The sequence below is a fragment of the Dipodomys merriami genome, unplaced genomic scaffold (genome assembly GCF_024711535.1).
Source record: "Dipodomys merriami isolate MVZ:Mamm:240054 unplaced genomic scaffold, mDipMer1.0.p SCAF_10, whole genome shotgun sequence".
Classification (NCBI taxonomy): domain Eukaryota; kingdom Metazoa; phylum Chordata; class Mammalia; order Rodentia; family Heteromyidae; genus Dipodomys; species Dipodomys merriami.
The window spans coordinates 13,163,716-13,181,438 of record NW_027202271.1 but is presented as its reverse complement, the minus strand read 5'-3'; the positions used below and the strand labels follow the sequence as shown (position 1 = coordinate 13,181,438).

General features: G+C 47.8%; 1 protein-coding gene across 9 annotated transcripts; it reads left to right on the top strand.

The window, feature by feature from the left end:
- The first annotated feature begins 356 nt into the window (after positions 1-356).
- Positions 357-17,309, top strand: Lmbr1l (limb development membrane protein 1 like). Of its 9 annotated transcripts, XR_011376058.1 has the most exons (18): positions 359-711; positions 4,785-4,869; positions 6,157-6,190; positions 9,451-9,590; positions 9,755-9,858; positions 10,199-10,325; positions 11,578-11,646; positions 11,771-11,835; positions 12,412-12,484; positions 12,574-12,657; positions 12,754-12,830; positions 14,684-14,761; positions 14,862-14,935; positions 15,448-15,538; positions 15,637-15,703; positions 16,396-16,557; positions 16,718-16,886; positions 17,192-17,309. XR_011376058.1 is itself a non-coding variant. In XM_070040356.1 (17 exons), the coding sequence occupies exons 1-17, from the start codon at positions 640-642 to the stop codon at positions 16,780-16,782; spliced, it is 1,416 nt and encodes a 471-aa protein (XP_069896457.1). In that variant the 5' UTR covers positions 357-639; the 3' UTR covers positions 16,783-17,309. The 9 variants fall into 9 exon arrangements, 8 of the variants coding, with proteins under 8 accessions (XP_069896457.1, XP_069896477.1, XP_069896448.1 ...); XM_070040356.1 differs by having other exon boundaries at positions 357-711; positions 16,447-16,557; positions 16,718-17,309; XM_070040347.1 differs by having other exon boundaries at positions 358-696; positions 16,718-17,309.
- Positions 17,310-17,723: the final 414 nt, after the last annotated feature.

The following is a 17,723-nucleotide window of genomic DNA, read 5'->3' as shown; positions in this document are numbered from 1 at the left end:
TATTACAGCATAGCAGGGACTCCTGCGTGCTTCCTCAGCTTGCCTGACTGGCTTGATCCAAAATGTTAGCTTAACCACGGTCTAAGTAAATCTTGGCCGTTAGTAAAACACTGACACTGGCAGCCCTCACCGAGAGGGAGGTGAGAGAGTAATCTCTTAAATTTCAGACTGCACTTCTGCAGGCAGAAAAGATCCCGCCTCCTTCCACAGGAGAACCTATCAGCGTTTCTCTAGAGATGACCGGCAGCTCCCTAGCAGCCAATGAATTCCTCTCTCTGGAAGGAACCCGCCCATCCCTTGTGTCGTCACCCTGGCTCTTAAAATGATAGAACTAAACCTGGGGCTTCCTGGGTAGTTAGCCGAGTGGCGGGTGTTTGCGGCGAAACGTGACCGTACCCCGACCTTAAAGGGGAGGGAGCTGAAGGGTGGCTAGAGCCCTTTAAAACAAGGCGGGCTGGTGCCTGCCCCTTTAAGGGCGGGGCGTGCAGCCTGAATCTGAGCCACAGATTACCCCGAGTTTCCGTCACTGGCTCCTTAGGGGGTCCGGGTGTTTGGCGGCGGCGGCCTCATCCCCCGCTCGTCCTCTCCCCGGGCCCAGAGATACCCCCCGCCCCAAACTCCAGTCATGCTGAACAGAGTATGGAAGCAGCTGACTACGAAGTGCTATCGGTGCGAGAGCAGCTATTTCACGAGAAGGTCCGCGAGTGCATCGTGAGTAGGGAGGGGATCTGGGCGGGGAAGAGGAGAGCCAGAGGTGGGGGGACGTGGTTGGAGGAGAAGGCGGTCGGTTGGGTCACCTCCGATGGGGAGTTGTGACCCACTTGGGCTCCCCCGAAATCCCGGCTTGGAACCGGGGTCGGGAGACGAAGGCCTTGGGTCGTAGAGAGAGTGTAAAAGCTGGGGGGGGGAACCCCTGGGTCGGATCAGCTGGGTCCCAGCGCAGTAAACAAAGCCCGGCGGTTTCCGTTCCTCCCCCGCCCCCCCCCGCAACCCCTCCCCCAGCCTCCTCCCCCCGCTCTGCTGGACCCCAGCGGGCGTTACGGGGGGGGGGGGGCGGTTCTGAGTGTAAAAAGACACTGGAAAGTCCACGGTAGTTCAGTCCACGGTCCGAGAATGACGGATTCTCTGGACGGGCGCGTTGATTTGCGTGTGCCCCTCATCTGCGTGTGCCCCTCCACCTGGATGGATGGCCCTCGCAGCTAACGTTGGGGTGAAGGGGAGACTTCATCCCTTGGAGCTGGATTCCAGGAAGGACTTGGGAAGGAGGCGTAGTGGAGGTTGGCTGGCGGGAGGCATTGGAAGGAGACTTGGTGTGTCGGGCTCCCACTTGGGAAGAAGTTACTGCAGCTGAATTCTGAAGTGTGGAAATGGGCCACGCTGGTGGTTTTCCTCGTCTTTTCCTCCTCATGGGAGCTTTTTTGTTTTTGTTTGTTTGAGAATTGAATCCAGGGTCTCCATACTAAGCACATGGTCTACCACGGTGCTACACCTTCTTTCCATCTTCCTTGGTGTGTGTGTGTGTGTGTGTGTGTGTGTGTGTGTGTGTGTGTGTGTGTGTGTGTGTGTGTGTGTGTGTGTGTGTGTGTGTGTGTGTGTGTGTGTGTGTATTGACTGCATTATATTTATAATTAAAACTTTTTCTTCTTTTTTTTTTGTACATCTTCAGTGCACAAGTTTCATTACATTTGCATGTATGTGCTCCCTAATGTTTGAAAATGTTTGAAACCCTGCCAGGCTAGGTTTCCAGCTTCCCAGCCATTTGGGGATTTCCTCTGGGAGAGGTCCTTTTGTTTCTGAGCAACTCTGGCTCTCACCCCCCTCACAGTCACCTAGCTCAACACTTCTGGGCTGTAAATGCCCTAGTAGAGTTTAGGGAGTCGCATCTTATTTCGGCCTACTTTACATTCTCATCTCGTTTTCTCAGTTTCTTCCCCATTCCTCCTCAAACATTGAATAAAAAGGAAAGATTTGGAGGAATAGAAAGAAATGGGGGTGGGGGATCACTGATGGAGTCTTTTTATTTTGTGTGATACCAGCTTTTTTTTTTTTTGTGACAAGGTCTTGGTCTGTACTAAAGAGTACAGATCTTACTACTACGATATGGGCCAGGTTAGCCTCAAATTCACTATCTTCCTTTTTTAGCCTCCCAAATTCTGAGATTACAAGCCTACCAATTCCTAGCTTCATTATTTTTCTCAGGCTGCGCTGTAGGCCATTCTGGGAATCCTTAAATTGGGGATTAAAAAAAAAGGTAAAGTGAACCAAGATGGAGTCAGCACCTACTTGGATAGCTGGAAATTAGGAAGTGTATCCCTGGATGAGGTCTGCTTCCAAGAAGCCTTCCTTTCTTGATGTATAGGCTCTCTGGGCATTTTCTACAGGCACACCCCAGGCCTTGAGGCAGTGTAGAACCAGAGGCTCACATTCCTAGAATACAGGGAAGGATGAGAAGCTGTATGGACACAGTCTCCTAGATGTCTCCCCAATCCTTTAGTGCCATTAGCTACTTTAGTGATGGATAAGGGCAGCCTTAATGCTTCTGGTGGCTCCCCCATCTGGCACCCATCTAGAGCCTAGAGAACAACATGACCTCTGCTGGAACTGCGTGGAACTCTGGCCTGACCTTTTGAGCCCTCCCACCTTCCTAGCTATTACGCAAGTTCAGGGCAGAGCACTAGACTGTACAAATCATGTAGCTACAATCTGAGTGGCTCCTTTCTAATTCTCTAATGTCAGAAGCTGCAGCTTTTTTTTTTTTTTTCCTTTGTCAGTTGTGTGGCTTGAACACTGAACCTGGCCGCTTACCTTGATCTCTTCAGCTCAAGGTGAGCACTCTATCACTTGAACCACAGCACTTTCTGGTGGTTAATTGGAGATAAGAGTCTCTCAGACTTTCCTTCCGAGGCTGGCTTTGAACCATGATCCTCAGATCTCAGCCAATGGAGCCTGGCTGTTTTTTTGTTGTTGTTGTTGTTGTTTTGTTTGTTTTTTTGCCAGTCCTGGGGCTTGAACTCAGAGCCTGGGCTCTGTCCTTGACCCTTTCTGTGCTCAAGGCTAGCACTCTACCACTTGAGCCACAGCACCACTCCCAGCCTTTTCTGTTTATGTAGTATTGAGGAATTGAACCCAGGGCTTCATGCATGCTAGGCAAGCACTCTTCCACTAAGCCACAGTCCCAGCCCTCTCCTTCCTCCCTACTCCCCCCCCCAAACCCCTAAGTCTTCTCTCCTTGATAGATAGCTGTATGAAAATTCTCTGTGGGGTTCAGCTCCTCTAGATGATCTATATGAGGCTAATCTTAACCTTCCTTAGTAATATCTGTTCTTAACATGCTAGCCTTGATTGCAGAGCTAAATTGACCTGTTGCCCCTCCCCTGGGCAATAGTGGGTTGACTTGGAATAAGGCAGAAATATAGCATACATACATTAATCTGGCTGGATTCTGACATAACTATTGGTAGTGGTTCAGCTACTCAGTGCCATGAGACAGACCAATAGAGGTCTGTCCCTGAAGTAAGAAATCACTTTGTATATGTGTATATGTGTGTGTGCACGCATGCATACACAAATCCTGGGGCTTGAACTCAGCCTGGGCACTTTCCCTGAACTCTTTTGTTCTAGGCTAGCACACTACCACTTGAGCTACCATTCCACTTCTGGGTTTTTGGTGGTTAATTAGAGGTAAGGGTCTCATGGATTTTTGTGCCTGGGCTGGCTTCATACTGCAATCCTCAAATCTCAGCCTCGTGAGTGGTTAGTGTGAGCCACTGGTTCCTACCTTTGACTGACTTTCAAAGTGGCTGATACCAGCTCTAGGACTCTTGTAGATGTTGAGTCCCGACTAAAGCATACTCTTAGATTAAATGAGAATTAAAATGAGGCACTAGTTCAGCCCAGAGCAGACTTGGTCTTTCAGGATCCCTGAATAAACAGAGTAGAAGTTCTGACTTGACCTAGAAACTTGATTTCTACATCTTCCTGGAACTTGACTCAAGACAGCAGCTAGAGTGGTGTAAGAGGGGAGTGCCATGTCAATGTGAACATCTTCCTCTCCTCAGACCTGTTACTCTTCACAGTCATGTTCCCAAAGTATATCCCTTCTGGTCTATGGCCTGATTTAGAAGTGTGTGTGTGTGTGTGTGTGTGTGTGTGTGTGTGTGTGTGTGAGAGAGAGAGAGAGAGAGAGAGAGAGAGAGAGAGAGAAGAATGTATGCATCTTTAGGAATTTCCTCTGCCTGTTTATCAACTAGGTAAATGGGCTGAAGCTGTTTTCTCACAGGAAAGCCCTTATAGGGCTGGGCACAGTCCTGTTACCTAAGTTCATGAGCTAACCCTTCTGGCCCTTGAGAAAGATAGAACCCCAGGAAGTATGGAACCTAATTCAAGAAAGTGACCCCCTGGGGCTGGGAAGGTGGCTCAGTGGTAGAGTGCTTGTCTAGCATGCATGAATCCTTGGGTTTGATTCCTCAGTGCCATATAAACAGAAAAAGCCAGAAGTAGTACTGTGGCTCAGGTGGTGGAGTGCTAGCCTTGAGCAAAAGCAGCTCAGGAATAGTGTCCAGGCCTTGAGTTCAAGCCCCAGGACTGGCAAAAAAAATGGAGGAAGGAAGGGAGAAAGAAAGCAAGAAAGACAGACAGACAGACAGAAAGAAAGAAAGAAAGAAAAAAAGGAAAGAAAAGAAAGGAAGAAAGAAAGAATCCCCTGGAATGAACAGAAAGGCCTTTGAGTCCACTGAATGTGGTAGAGATTAGTGTTTCTCATCCTCATTCACTTTCTGCCACAGATCTCAATACTTCTATTTGCGACACTCTACATTCTTTGCCATGTCTTCCTGACCCGCTTCAAGAAGCCTGCTGAGTTCACCACAGGTACCTGAGACTTCCCTCCCTTCTGACAGAGTTCCTGTTTCCATAGAGCCAGCCTCAAGGGAATGGGTGATGGTGTCTACTGGGGAAGGAAAGGTGGCTGTGCTAAACTGCTTTAGAGCCTTTGCTTCTTCAGCCTGCCTTCTTATAGGCAAGGGCAAAAATGTGTGGTGGGAGGTTTAGATATCTGAAATGTCTGCAAGCTGTGGGTAGCCTTTCTAATCCTTAGTTTCATCTAACAAAATGAACATAATGTCTACCTAGGACATTGTCATTATGTGGACAAAATTAGGGCTTTCAGTGAACCTGAAGCAGGCAACTATTGGCAAATGTCATCACCGGTACATGTTCTGTATTGTCTCCTGTCCTGGTGATCCTGTCCTCAGGACCAGAGACTTCTTGACCACTGAGGTTCCAGGACCTGGTAGCCTTCCTTTTTGTAGAGAGCCTAAGTGTGTTTAGATTGTTTTCTTTCCTGAAGACTTGTGAGACAAGGGACACCCTTGCTTTAAGGTCTAACCCTAGTCTTGAATCATCTTGTCATGGTCTCAGCCTTTCCACCCCTTAGAATGATGGCATGAGCCTCAATCCAGCAAGGTGTTTGTAATTCCCCTAGGGGCTTTCTGTGAATCTCCCCTTCCTCATCTCATTTCTCTTCCCTTCACCCAACCACTGGTGTAATCAACCTCAGACTAGTTGTTTATTGTATCTGAATGTATAAGAAGAACCTGTGGGAGAAATCATAAAGAGGAGGGAGAGAAGTAAGGGGATTTCTGACATGTATTCTCTCATATAGGACCTCTGATTTGTGTGTGTGTGTGTGTGTGTGTGTACACCAGTCCTGGGGTTTGAACTCAGATTCTGGGTGCTATCCCTGAGCTTTTTTTTTTTTTTGCTTTCTTTCTTTTTCAAGGCTAGTACTCTACCAGTCTACCACTTGAGCCATAGTTCCTCTTCTGGCTTTTTGCTGGTTAATTGGAGATAAGAGTCTTAAGGACTTTCTTGCCCAGGCTGGCTTTGAACCTTGATCCTCAGATCTCAGCCTCCTGGGTAGCTAGGATTATAGGCATGACCCACCAGTGTCCAGCCCTAGGATCACTGACCTTTAAGCTGTCACCCTGTCTGGAAAGGTTGTGGGGTTCATAGTGTAAGAGCTCCCAAAACCTCTTTTCCCACTCTGCTTCCATTGAGCAGACAGGAAGAAGGCAGGGGATATGTTATAAAACAGTTGACTACTAGAGCTGCCCATTGATGTCCTGACTTTTCCCCATGTTTTTGTTTTTTTTGCAGTGGATGATGAAGATGCCACAGTCAACAAGATTGCGTAAGTATCATTGCCCTTAGAACTGGACACCATTGTCTTTTAGGATCTGGATGGATCTAGGAAAGCCCATATAAGAACAGGAAGAAGATGGGTGCCAGCAGCTCATGCCTGTAATCCTAGCTACTCAGGAGATTGAGATCTGAGGATCATGGTTCAAAGCCAGCCTGGGCAGGAAAGTCTGTGAGACTCTTATCTCCAATAAACCACCAGAAAACCAGAAGTGGCGCTGTGGCTCAAGTGGTAGAGTGCTAGCCTTGAGCTAAAGAGCTGAGGGACAGTGCCCAGGTCCAGAGTTCAAATCCCATGACCAACCAAAAAAAAAGAAGAAGAAGAAGAATAGGAAGAAAAAGGGGTGTCACCCAGTGAAAAGAGTTTCTGCTTCCACCCTATTTCTGGCTTCTTCCGGCTTTATACCTCACCCCAGGGACGCTTAGAAAAGCTGTTGTTCCTGTCTCCCTGGTTAGGCCAGGAGCTTCTGGGAGCTTTGTGGCCATGAACTGTTGGCTTGGGCCTGAGTCACTGGAACTGTCTCTAGTTTGGCTTCATTTCCTAGCAGTCACTGGGGGCTGGAGGGTGTAGATGGGGTGTGGGGTATGGAGAAGATGGGAATCCCTGAGAACAGAGAATGCTTGGTTCTGGAAGAAAACTCTTACTCTAGACTCTTATTTACAAGAAGGTTTAGAGATGCCCCCACAAATCAGAAGACAGTCCTAGTCCTCCCCCTTGATGAACCAACCAGGTAAAAGTGACCCTTTTTGCTGGGTACAAGTGGCGCACATCTGTAGTCCTAGCTGAATGCTCAGTAGGAGCAGGCTTCAAAGCCAGCCTGGGCAGGAAAATCTGAGAGATTCTTATTTCCAATCAGTCACCCAAAAATAGCTGGACGTAGAACTGTAGCTCAAATGATAGAGCACCAGCTTTAACCAAAAAAAGCTCCAGGACAGTACTCAGGCCCTTGAGTTCAAGCCCCAAGACTGGCACCAGTCTTTTGAGCTGATACAGCCAAGGTAAAGTTTTGACTGTGATGCTGGATTTCATCTTCCTTTTGTCCTCTGTGCTAGTGCCCTCTTGCAGGGCATAACAATATGACATGTTCTTACTCTTATCCAGACTGAAAGATGCAAGCTGAGAAATCCATATCTCTGAGCAGAAATGGGAAGCCATAGCCCTTAGCTTTGGTATGTCTAGCATACTTTGTAGGCATGTACGGGAGAGTCATACAATCCTGGGATAGCCTGGGCAAGTGACATAGCAGGTGACCAGGTACTCATGAATACCTGAGGTTGTGCTTCATTCTCTGTGCCAGGAACCCAGATGGACAGTTTGTTTATTTATTTTGTCAGTCTTGGGATTTGAACTCAGGGCCTCTGCGCTGCCTCTGAGCTCTATTGCTCAAGACTGCTGTGCTACCACTTTGAGCCACAGGGCCACTTCTGGTTTTCTGATGGTTAATTGGAGATAGATGTCTGCCCAGCCTGCCCAGGCTGGCTTTGAATTGTGATTCTCAGATCTCAGCTTCCTGAGTAGCTAGGATGACAGGTATGAGTCACTAGTGCCTGGCAATGGACAACCAACCTACCTACCTACCTACCTTCCTTCCTTCCTTCCTTCCTTCGTTCCTTCGTTCCTTCCTTCCTTCCCCCGCCCCCTCTCTCTTTCTTTCTTGTCATGGGGCTTGAAATCTGGGCCTGGGCTCTGTCCCTGAGTTCTTCAGCTCAAGGTGAATATTCTACCATTTGAGCAACAGCACCACTTCTGGTTTTCTGGTGGTTAATTGGAGATAAGAGTCTCATGGACTTTCCTGCTTGGGCTGGCTTTGAACTGAGGCCCTCAGAGTCTCCATAATAGCCAGAATTATCAGCGTGAGCCACCAGTGTCCGGCTAGTTGTGGAAGACACAGGATATAAATGGGGTTTCTTAGTCAGGTGTGGTGGTTCAAGCCAATAATTGTAACTACTTGGGAGGCATAGATGGGAAATCATAGCTTGAGGCCAGCCTGGACAAAAGAATTTCTCTGGATGCCATCTTGACCAGTGGCTCCACACTGGCATGTGCCTGTCATCCCAAGATATGAGAGAAGTAAAATAACTGAGTGTCTGTCACCTGTAACCTCAGCAATGCAAGGAATCACAAACAAGAGGATCACAGTCCAGGCTGGCTCAGGTATAAAAGTGAGACCTGACATGATGTGAGAATCGTGGTTCAAAGCCAGCCCGGGCAGGAAAGTTTGTGAGACTCTTATCTTCAATAAACCATTCAGAAAATGGGGAGTGGCACTGTAGCTCAAGTGGTAGAGTGCTAGCCTTGAGCTGAAGAGCTAAGGGACAGCACCCTGGCCCAGAGTTCAAACCCCACGGTCACCACCACCACCACCAACAACAACAACAAAAAAACAATATAAAAGTGACCTGCTGGACATTGGTGGCTCATGCCTATAATCCTAGCTATTCAGGAGGCTGAGATCTGAGGATCATGGTTCAAAGCCAGCCCATGAGACTCTTATCTCCATTTAACCACTAAAAAGCTAGAAGTGGTTCTGTGATTCAAAGTGATGGAGCACTAGCTTTGAATGAAAAAGCTCAGGGACAGTGCCCAGGCCCTGGGTTCAAGCCCCATGACTAACCAAAGGAAAAAAAAAATGAGACCCTATCTCAAAAATAACCAAAAAAAAACAGGCTGATAGAGTGGCTCAAATGGTACAGTGCCGGGGCTGGGAAGGTGGCTCAGTGGTAGAGCGCTTGCTTTGCAGGCATAAGGCCCTGGGTTCAATTCCTTAGCACTGCATAAGCAAAAAGAAAAAAGCCGGAAGTGGCGCTGTGGCTCAATTGGTAGAGCGCTAGCCTTGAGCTGAAGAGCTGAGGGACAGCACTCAGGCCCAGAGTTCAGGCCCCACGACCGGACCCAAAAAAAAAAAAAAAGGTACAGTGCCTGCTTAGCAGCAGTACTACCAAAAGATGGGATTTCTCTCTCTCTCTCTTTTTTTTTTTTTTAAATTTTTGTCAGTCCTGGGGTCTGAACTCTGGGTCTGGGTGCTGTCCCTCAGCTCTTCAGCTCAAGGCTAGCACTCTAACACTTGAACCATGGCACCATTTCCGGTTTTTTCTGCTTATGTGATGCTAAGGAATTGAACCCAGGGCCTTGTGCATGCAAGGCAAGCATTCTACCACTGAGCCACCTTCCCAGCAGGGAAGGTGGGGTTTCTAGGTCATTGGGCAGTAGGCGCTGAACTAAGGAAAGACACTGTCCTTTTCTCTGCCCAGGCTGGAGCTGTGCACCTTTACCCTTGCAGTTGCCCTGGGTGCTGTCCTGCTCCTGCCCTTCTCCATCATCAGCAACGAGGTGCTGCTCTCACTCCCACGGAACTACTACATCCAGTGGCTCAATGGCTCCCTCATTCATGGTTTGTGGATCTAGGCTATAGCTTGGGCTTGGGAGGGGGTACTGGTAGACTAGAAGACCTAAGCAGACTTAACCAGTCATGTGTCATACTCTCCCCATCACATGTACAGTCCCCTCTGGGTTGGCCATTTACTGACTACCTCTGCTTTTCTGTTTTTGCTTCAGGCCTCTGGAACCTTGTTTTTCTCTTCTCCAATATCTCCCTCATCTTCCTCATGCCCTTTGCATACTTCTTCACAGAGTCTGAGGGCTTTGCTGGCTCCAGAAAGGTGAGTAGAGGATATATAAGAAACCCAGGGAAATGCAGAATTCTAGTGGGTCAAAAGAAGAGAGGTTGATGAATAGCTGGTTCTCAGCGGATGAGTGAAAATTACAGGAACAAGCCAGGAGCCAGTGGCTCACCCCTGTAATCCTTGCTACTCAGGAGGCTAAGATCTGAGGATTGTGATTCAAAGCCATTCCTAGCAGGAAAATCCATGAAACTCTTACTTCCAGTTAACCAGCAATTCATTGGTGCCTGCCCAGCTACCATTTCGGAGGTCTCTTTCCTGCTCCTCTCTGCCCTGATATTGACCCTCTCTTCCTATTCACCTTTTCTTCCTCCTGTAGGGTGTCCTTGGCCGGGTCTATGAGACGGTGGTGATGTTGATGCTCCTTACTCTGCTGGTGCTCGGCATGGTGTGGGTGGCATCAGCCATTGTGGACAACAACAAGGCCAGCAGAGAGTCACTCTATGGTGAGCGGCTGTGTTGGTTAGCTTTTCATCACTGTGACACAATACCTGAGAAGAATAACTTTAAAGGAGGAAAGATTTATCTTTTGATTATGGTCCATGGGTCACTTGGCCGTAAAGAGAGGGAACATGTGGTAGAGCAGAGATGCTTACCTCATGGTGAATAGACAGACAGAGCTAGAGAAAGAGACAGAATGAGAATGAATGATAGTGAGCAAGTAAAAAGGGGTAAGTAATAAGATAACCCTTCAGGGCTGGTTACTGGTGGCTTATGCCTACAATTCTAGCTACTTAAGGAGGCTGAGATCTGAAAATCATGGTTCGAAGCTAGGCTAGGATGGAAAGTTATAAGACTCTTATCTCCAGTTAACCACCAAAAAAGCTAGAAACAGAGTTATGGCTCAAGTGATAGAGGAGCCAACCTTGAGCAAAAAAGCTCAGGGACAGTGCCCAGGCCCCACGTTTAAGTCCCAGGAACAGTGTGCATGCACACATAGACACATACAAAAATAGGCTCTTCAAAGGCATATACTTAGTGACCTACTTCCAAGTTTCTACCACCTTCTAATGATGCTATGGAGGTATGCATACACCAACAGATTAATCCATTAATTTGGTCAGAGAGAGCTCCCAAAAGCTCCATCTCTTTTATTAAGGAGCAAGAGTTCAACATGTTAATATGTGTGTGGGAGGGGATATTTCATATCTAAACCATAACAGACGCCTTCCTTCATCCTCCTTTCAAGACTGGCCCTTCAGCTGGCTAATTTCCACATGCCTTCGTTCAATGTATTCCTCTCGAGTGAAGATAGTTGATATAGCCATCCTTAGAATTGAAGTGTCAAACTAACGCACTTCTAACCACATCTAGCCAACAGAAATGTTCCCTTGGGGCCCATACAATGATTTTAGAAAAATGGAATGGATCAGTTGCTAACCTTCTGTTTTGTTTTTGTACCAATCCTTGGGCTTGAACTCAGGGCCTGGACATTGTCTCTGAGCTTTTGTGCTCAAGGCTAGCACTGTACCACTTGAGCCACAGCTCTATTTCTGGCTTTAAGGTGACTGATTGGAGATAAGAATCTCATGGACTTTCCTGCCTGGGCTGGCTTTGAACCATCATCCTCAGATCTCAGCCTTCTGAGTAGCTAGGATTACAGGTGTGAGCCACCGGTGCCCAGCTCTGCATAGGCTTTTTATTGTGTCAATTCCCCATAAACATGAGACAAGCTGACATGACTGCTTTTGCTCTTAGACTTCTGGGAGTACTACCTCCCATATCTCTACTCCTGCATCTCCTTCCTTGGGGTTCTGCTACTCCTGGGTGAGTGTACAGGGACCGAGAGGGAATGGTGGGATCCAGGGATTACAATAATCCAGGGAGTGTGATGGGATGGAGTAAGGGGTAAAAAAGAAGTTCTGGCAAGTGTCTCCTCTTGTTCCTACAGTGTGCACTCCACTAGGTCTGGCCCGCATGTTCTCTGTCACCGGGAAGCTGCTGGTCAAGCCCCGGGTATGTAGTGCTCCTTGCCTCCTGATCATGCTGTGCAGGTGAGGTTCCTGCAAAGCTGAATCAAAACCATGAAATGATCTATCTACCTGTAGTCGTATAGTATACAACTTGCAAAGAGCCACAGCTCTTTTTTTTTTTTTGGTGGTGCTGAGCGTAGGGTCTAAACTCAGGGTTTGCTGTCCACTTGAGCCATAGCTCCATTTCTGGCTTTTTGGTTATTATCTGGAGATAAGAGTCTCATAGACTTTTCTTCCCCGGACATGCTTTGAACTGCGATCCTTAGATCTCAGTCTCCTGAGTAGTTAGGATTACAGGCGTGAACCACCAATGCCTAGCTGGCCACAGCTTTTGTTGGCTTCTGTATCCTTGCCCCTATCATCTAGTGCTTGTCACCAGATACATCAGGCAGTACACAAGGCAACTGGGAGGGGCTGGGGCAAAGCTGCTAGCCACAGGATGGTAAATGAGTGTTAGAGGAAGGACTAAAACTTTAGAACCCTGAGATAAACAGGATTTTCCTGGAGCCATGGGGATCACTGAGCCTCTGACAGTCGTTCCCTTTGTCCTTGCCTCCAGCTGTTAGAAGACCTGGAAGAGCAGCTGAACTGCTCTGCCTTTGAGGAGGCAGCTTTGACCCGCAGGATCTGTAGTAAGTTGTTTTCTCCCTACTAGACTGATGGACCTAGCCTGGGAAGTGACTGCAGGACTAAAGGGCAGCGCTATGTTCTCTGCCCTCAGATCCCACCTCTTGCTGGCTGCCTTTAGACATGGAGCTGCTGCACAGACAGGTCCTAGCTCTTCAGACACAGAGGGTCCTGCTTGGTATGTATGTTGGTAGGATTTGGAATACCTGGGTTTCCCCAAGGAGAGTAACCCCTTGCTCCAGGTATTTACTAACAGCCTCCTGTCCCTGCACAGAAAAGCGGAGGAAGGCTTCAGCTTGGCAGCGGAATCTGGGCTACCCCCTGGCCATGCTGTGCTTGCTGGTGCTGACGGTAGGTATACTACCATTGTTGGGGACACAAAGAGGGTCCTTGAGAACTTCAGACCTCCTCAGGATAGAGTGATGTGGGGATCTGGTTATCATCAGTAATAGTTGCCAGCCAGGTATGGTGACACCTGGTTATAATCCCAGCTACTTTGGAGATGAAAGCAGGAGGCAAAGTTAGCAGGTCTTGTCTCAAAAACAAAATTATCAGCCAAAAGGGATGGAGGTATGGCACAAGTGGTAGATTGTTTGTCTAGCATTCAAAAGAACCCGAGCTCAATTCCTGAGGTCAGTTTCTTGATGTCAAAAAAAACATGCCTACATTGTGTTGTATCTTGTGCTGAGCACATGAATTCTTTTTTTCTTTTTTTTTTTTTTTGGGGGGGGGTCTGGTCATGGGGCCTGAACTCTGGGCCTGGGCACTGTCCCTCAGCTCTTCAGCTCAAGGCTAGTGCTCTACCACTTGAGCCACAGCGCCATTTCCGGCTTTTTTCTTTTTGCTTATGTGGTGCTGAGGAATCGAACCCAGGGCCTTGAGCATGCAAGGCAAGCGCTCTACCACTGAGCCACCTTCCCAGCCCCATGAGCACATGAATTCTAATTTTCAGGTGAAGAAATGGAGAAGCAACTTTTAGTGTTTATTCTAGTTTGACCTGGAATAAGAATAAGTGTTGAACTCTTATCCATTCCCTCCACTTGCCAGATACTTGACTCAGGAATAGGTCTTGCAGTCAGAAAGAGGTACTCTTTTCTAGATACGACTTTTTTTTTTTTTTAAGTTTTGGTGAGGAATTATTTTAACATAATATGGTTAAAGTAGAAATAAATAGAAGATAAGAGAAGTGGGGCTGGGAAGGTGGCTCAGTGGTAGAGCGCTTGCCTTGCATGCTCGAGGCCTCAGCACCACATAAGCAGAAAGAAAAAAGCCGGAAATAGCGCTGTGGCTGAAGTGGTAGAGCGCTAGCCTTGAGCTGAAGAGCTGAAGGACAGCGCCCAGGCCCAGAGTTCAGGTTCCATGACCGGACCAAAAAAAAAAAAAAGAAGAAGAGAAGAGATTACTGCTCCCTGTGTGGGAAATGGAAGCTAACGACTCCTTTTTTTTTCTTTTTTAATTTATTTTTTATTTCATTGCTGGGTATGGAACTCATTCAGCCTTACACATGATAGCACTCTAGTACTTAGCCACACCTAGCCCCTCCTCAGCCCTATGGGTATCTTTTTTCGTTCCTTTGGTACCGATATTAGAGCTTAAATTCAGGGCCTGGCACAATTCTTTTAATTTAAAAAATTTTTATTTTGGTCAGTCATAGGGCTTGAACTCTGGGTCTGGGCACTGTCCCTTAGCTGTTCAGCTCAAGGTAGTGCTCTACCACTTGAACCACAGCACCACTCCTAGTTTTCTGGTGGTTTATTGGAGATTAGAGTCTCATAGACTTTCCTGCCCAAGCTGGCTTTGAACTGTGATCCTCAGATCTCAGCCTCCTGAGTAGCTAGGATTATAGGTGTGAGCCACCAGCATCTTGCTCCACTTGGCAATGTTTTTGGTGATTAATTGGAGGTAAGAGTCCCATGGACTTTCCTGCCCAGATTGGCTTCAAACCATAATCCTGAGATCTCAACCTCCTGCATAGCTAGGATTACATGTGTGAGCCACCAGCACCCAGCTTACTTTTTGTAATATTGCCTTCTTTCATATCCTCTAAGGTGCTCTGTTGCCTTAAAGGTTTGCCCACAGCTAGTTGGAACTAGACCTAGATTTGAAAACTGAAAATATTGGACCAGATCTCTGCTTGGAACTTTGAGCTCTGGGTATAGCTTGTGGGCTGGGGCAGAGTTGGTAACTGACCTTGCTGTACATAGGGCCTGTCTGTGCTTATTGTGGCCATCCACATCTTGGAGCTACTCATTGATGAGGCTGCCATGCCACGGGGTATGCAGGTATGAGGATGCCCTCTTACCATGTCTTTTGGGGAGAGAGGCTGGGTGCTGGTTGGTGCTGGTGATTGAGTGTGCCTCAATGATACTGCCTTACCCACAGGATGCCTCCCTGGGCCAGGTCTCCTTCTCCAAGCTGGGCTCTTTTGGTGCCATCATCCAGGTTGTACTCATCTTGTATCCTTCTAGAAACTCACTGTTGCTTCTGCTTGTCAAACCTGTCACCTGGGACTCTTGACAGCAGTCTTCTGGGACTGTCTCTCTAGGTCTCTAGAGGCCAGTGATGGAGGAGGGAGCAAGTTTTTCACCAATCAGGGACTCAGAAAGAGGGAAAAGCTTTGTGCTAGTGGCTCATGCCTGTAATTCCATCTACTCAAGTGCACAGCTGAGATCTGAGGATCATGGTTCAATTCAGAGCCAGCCTGGGCAGAAAAGTCTGTAAGACTTTTATCTTCAGTTAGCCAACAAAAAGCTGAAAGTGGTTCTGTGGTTCAAAGTGTTAGAGAACTAGCTTTGAACAAAAGAGTTCAGAGACAGTACTCAGGCCCCAAGCTTAAGCCCCATAACTGACCCCTCATCCCCTTCGACTTGACCTTGAAAGGACGATTGGGAGTAAGGACCATTCCTTTTGAGATGAGGCATTCTTTCATCCTTTGGAGCTGGTCACTTCTTCCCTAACCTAGTGACAGTTACTTGATGGTGTCCTCGGTTGTGGGCTTCTACAGCTCTCCTCTCTTCTGGAGTCTTCGGCCCAGATGGCATGATACTACCATGACACAGGTAGCTGGGAGGGAAGTGGGAAAGCCTTCTGGGGTCTAGGGCAGGGTACTAGGTACTTGTATTCTGCTACTCCTGTTTCTTTTTCTACTCCCATGCAGATAATTGGCAACTGTGTCTGTCTCCTGGTCCTAAGCTCAGCCCTTCCTGTCTTCTCTCGAACCCTGGGTAAGTAAGTGGCAAGAGGAGAAAAGGGAATTGGCTTGTTTGGGGTTTTGCCTTTGTTTTTTATTTTTTAATTTTTTTTGCCAATCCTGGAGGTTTGAACTCAGGGCCTGGGCACTGTCCCTGAGCTTCTTTTCCTCAGCGCTAGCTGGCACTTTACCACTTGAGCCACAGCACCACTTCTGGCCTTTTCTATGTATGTGGTACTGAGGAATGGAACCCAGGGCTTCATGCATGCTAGGCAAGCACTCTACCACTAAGCCACATTCCCAGTCCATCTTTTTTCTGTTTTTAAGTTGAAGAAATTGAGGCACAGAGAGTTTAAAGAACTTCATCTAGATCACACAGCTAGTTAGGAAGGGGTGGAGCTGGGATATGAATTAAAGCAGCCTCATCACAGTCTGAGCTCTGAGCTACTACATTGTTCTCTGTACTGAAGAAAACATGGTGGTCAGCTAGTAGATCACTGGTCCAAAAACAAGTTGCAAGCCTGGGAACTCCTAGAGACACCTGAAGTTAGAAGTTCAGCACTGGCCCTGCGGTGGGACAGCTTGGGAGGTGACCCCAATAATGCAGAGAAGCTGTCAGCTGTGATGTGGCCACCAGGAGGCAGCAGAAAGTTGGGCTTCTATCAGGAGAGAAGTTGGGGAGCCCTCCCACCCCAAACTTGTCACATCCTGGAATTTGTACTCTAGGGCTGACTCGCTTTGACTTGCTGGGTGACTTTGGACGCTTTAACTGGCTAGGCAACTTTTACATCGTGTTCCTCTACAATGCTGCCTTTGCTGGCCTCACCACACTCTGCCTGGTGAAGACCTTCACTGCAGCTGTGAGGGCTGAGCTGATCCGGGCCTTTGGTGAGAAAGAGTGGGAGACATGGGCTGCTGGGGTGTTGGTTCTAAGAAAGGTCACTCTAGATCATCAGGAGTGAGGGTTTGCTCCTGCTTTGTGTGTATCTTTGCCTTGGTTGCCTGAGGATAAGAGACTTCTAACTGTCCATCTCCCACTTTTCTCCAGGACTGGACAAACTGCCACTGCCTGTCTCCGGTTTCCCCCGGGCATCTAGGAAGACCCATCAGTGACCTGCAGCTGGGGGTGGGAGGGAGAGAACTGGACACTGCCATCTGCTGCCTAGTCCTGGAAGGGAGTGCAAGATGGTTGGACCTCAGGACCTAGAATCTGAAAGGTTGGGTGGCAGAGGGGAACTGAGCCATCTCTGCACTGTTGCATAATCTGAGCCAGAGTTTGGGACCAGGCCTGGGTGTTTTCAGACTTAGCTGTGGCCTCAGATGAGGTAGAGCTAGGTGACTGGATCTGGCTTCTGGTCTCAAAACCGTTTACACATCAATCTGCCTCACTGCTGTTTTGGGCCAAGCCCATAGCCATGTTTACATGATTTGATGTGCAATAGGGTGGGGTGGGAGGGGGAGGGACTGGCCAGGGGCTAGTGTGGGAGACTGGTTGTGGTCTCCTTTGCCTCTGGCCAAGCAGATCCTAAAGCACTGTGCTAACCTGGAGGACTTTGGACCACTGGAGACGGAGGGCATAAGGAAGAAGAGGCTGCACCCATCAGCAATAAAGTTGATACCAGGGTTTGCTTTTTTTTTTTTTTAAGAGCCTGTCTCTGTGTCTATTTGAATGTCCTTGCTCCAACCAAGTGGGATAAACAGAAAGGTCTGTTACCATCCTGTTAGTGTCCTTTTTTTTTTTTGGCTACATAGATCTGGTGTTAGGCCATACAGTTGTGCAGTGGGACCTTAGCCTTCCTTAAAGTTGGTTAGTCCCCTTACTTTATCCATTGTCTTATCTCTGTACCTTGGGAATTGGGGGTTGAAGGGTATTATAATAAGATACACCCCACATCTTTAGCCCTGTCCTCCCTTACTTGACACTTAGCTGTAGAGTAAATGAAATGGCTGACTATCAAAGATTTTTTTTTTCCATGCTAGTAGTAGGGCTTGAACTCAGGGCCTGGGCTTTGTCCTGTAACTTTTTTGCTCAAACCACTGGAGCCATAGCTCCA

What these genes read in the sequence shown, in the direction of transcription:
- Lmbr1l (XM_070040335.1), top strand. Translation starts at nt 640, where the DNA reads ATGGAAGCAGCTGACTACGAAGTGCTATCGGTGCGAGAGCAGCTATTT. An exon ending in AGAAGGTCCGCGAGTGCATC is followed by an intron (nt 712 to 4,784) that starts GTGAGTAGGGAG and finishes TTTCTGCCACAG; the next exon opens with ATCTCAATACTTCTATTTGC. An exon ending in TGGGGTTCTGCTACTCCTGG is followed by an intron (nt 11,647 to 11,770) that starts GTGAGTGTACAG and finishes TTGTTCCTACAG; the next exon opens with TGTGCACTCCACTAGGTCTG.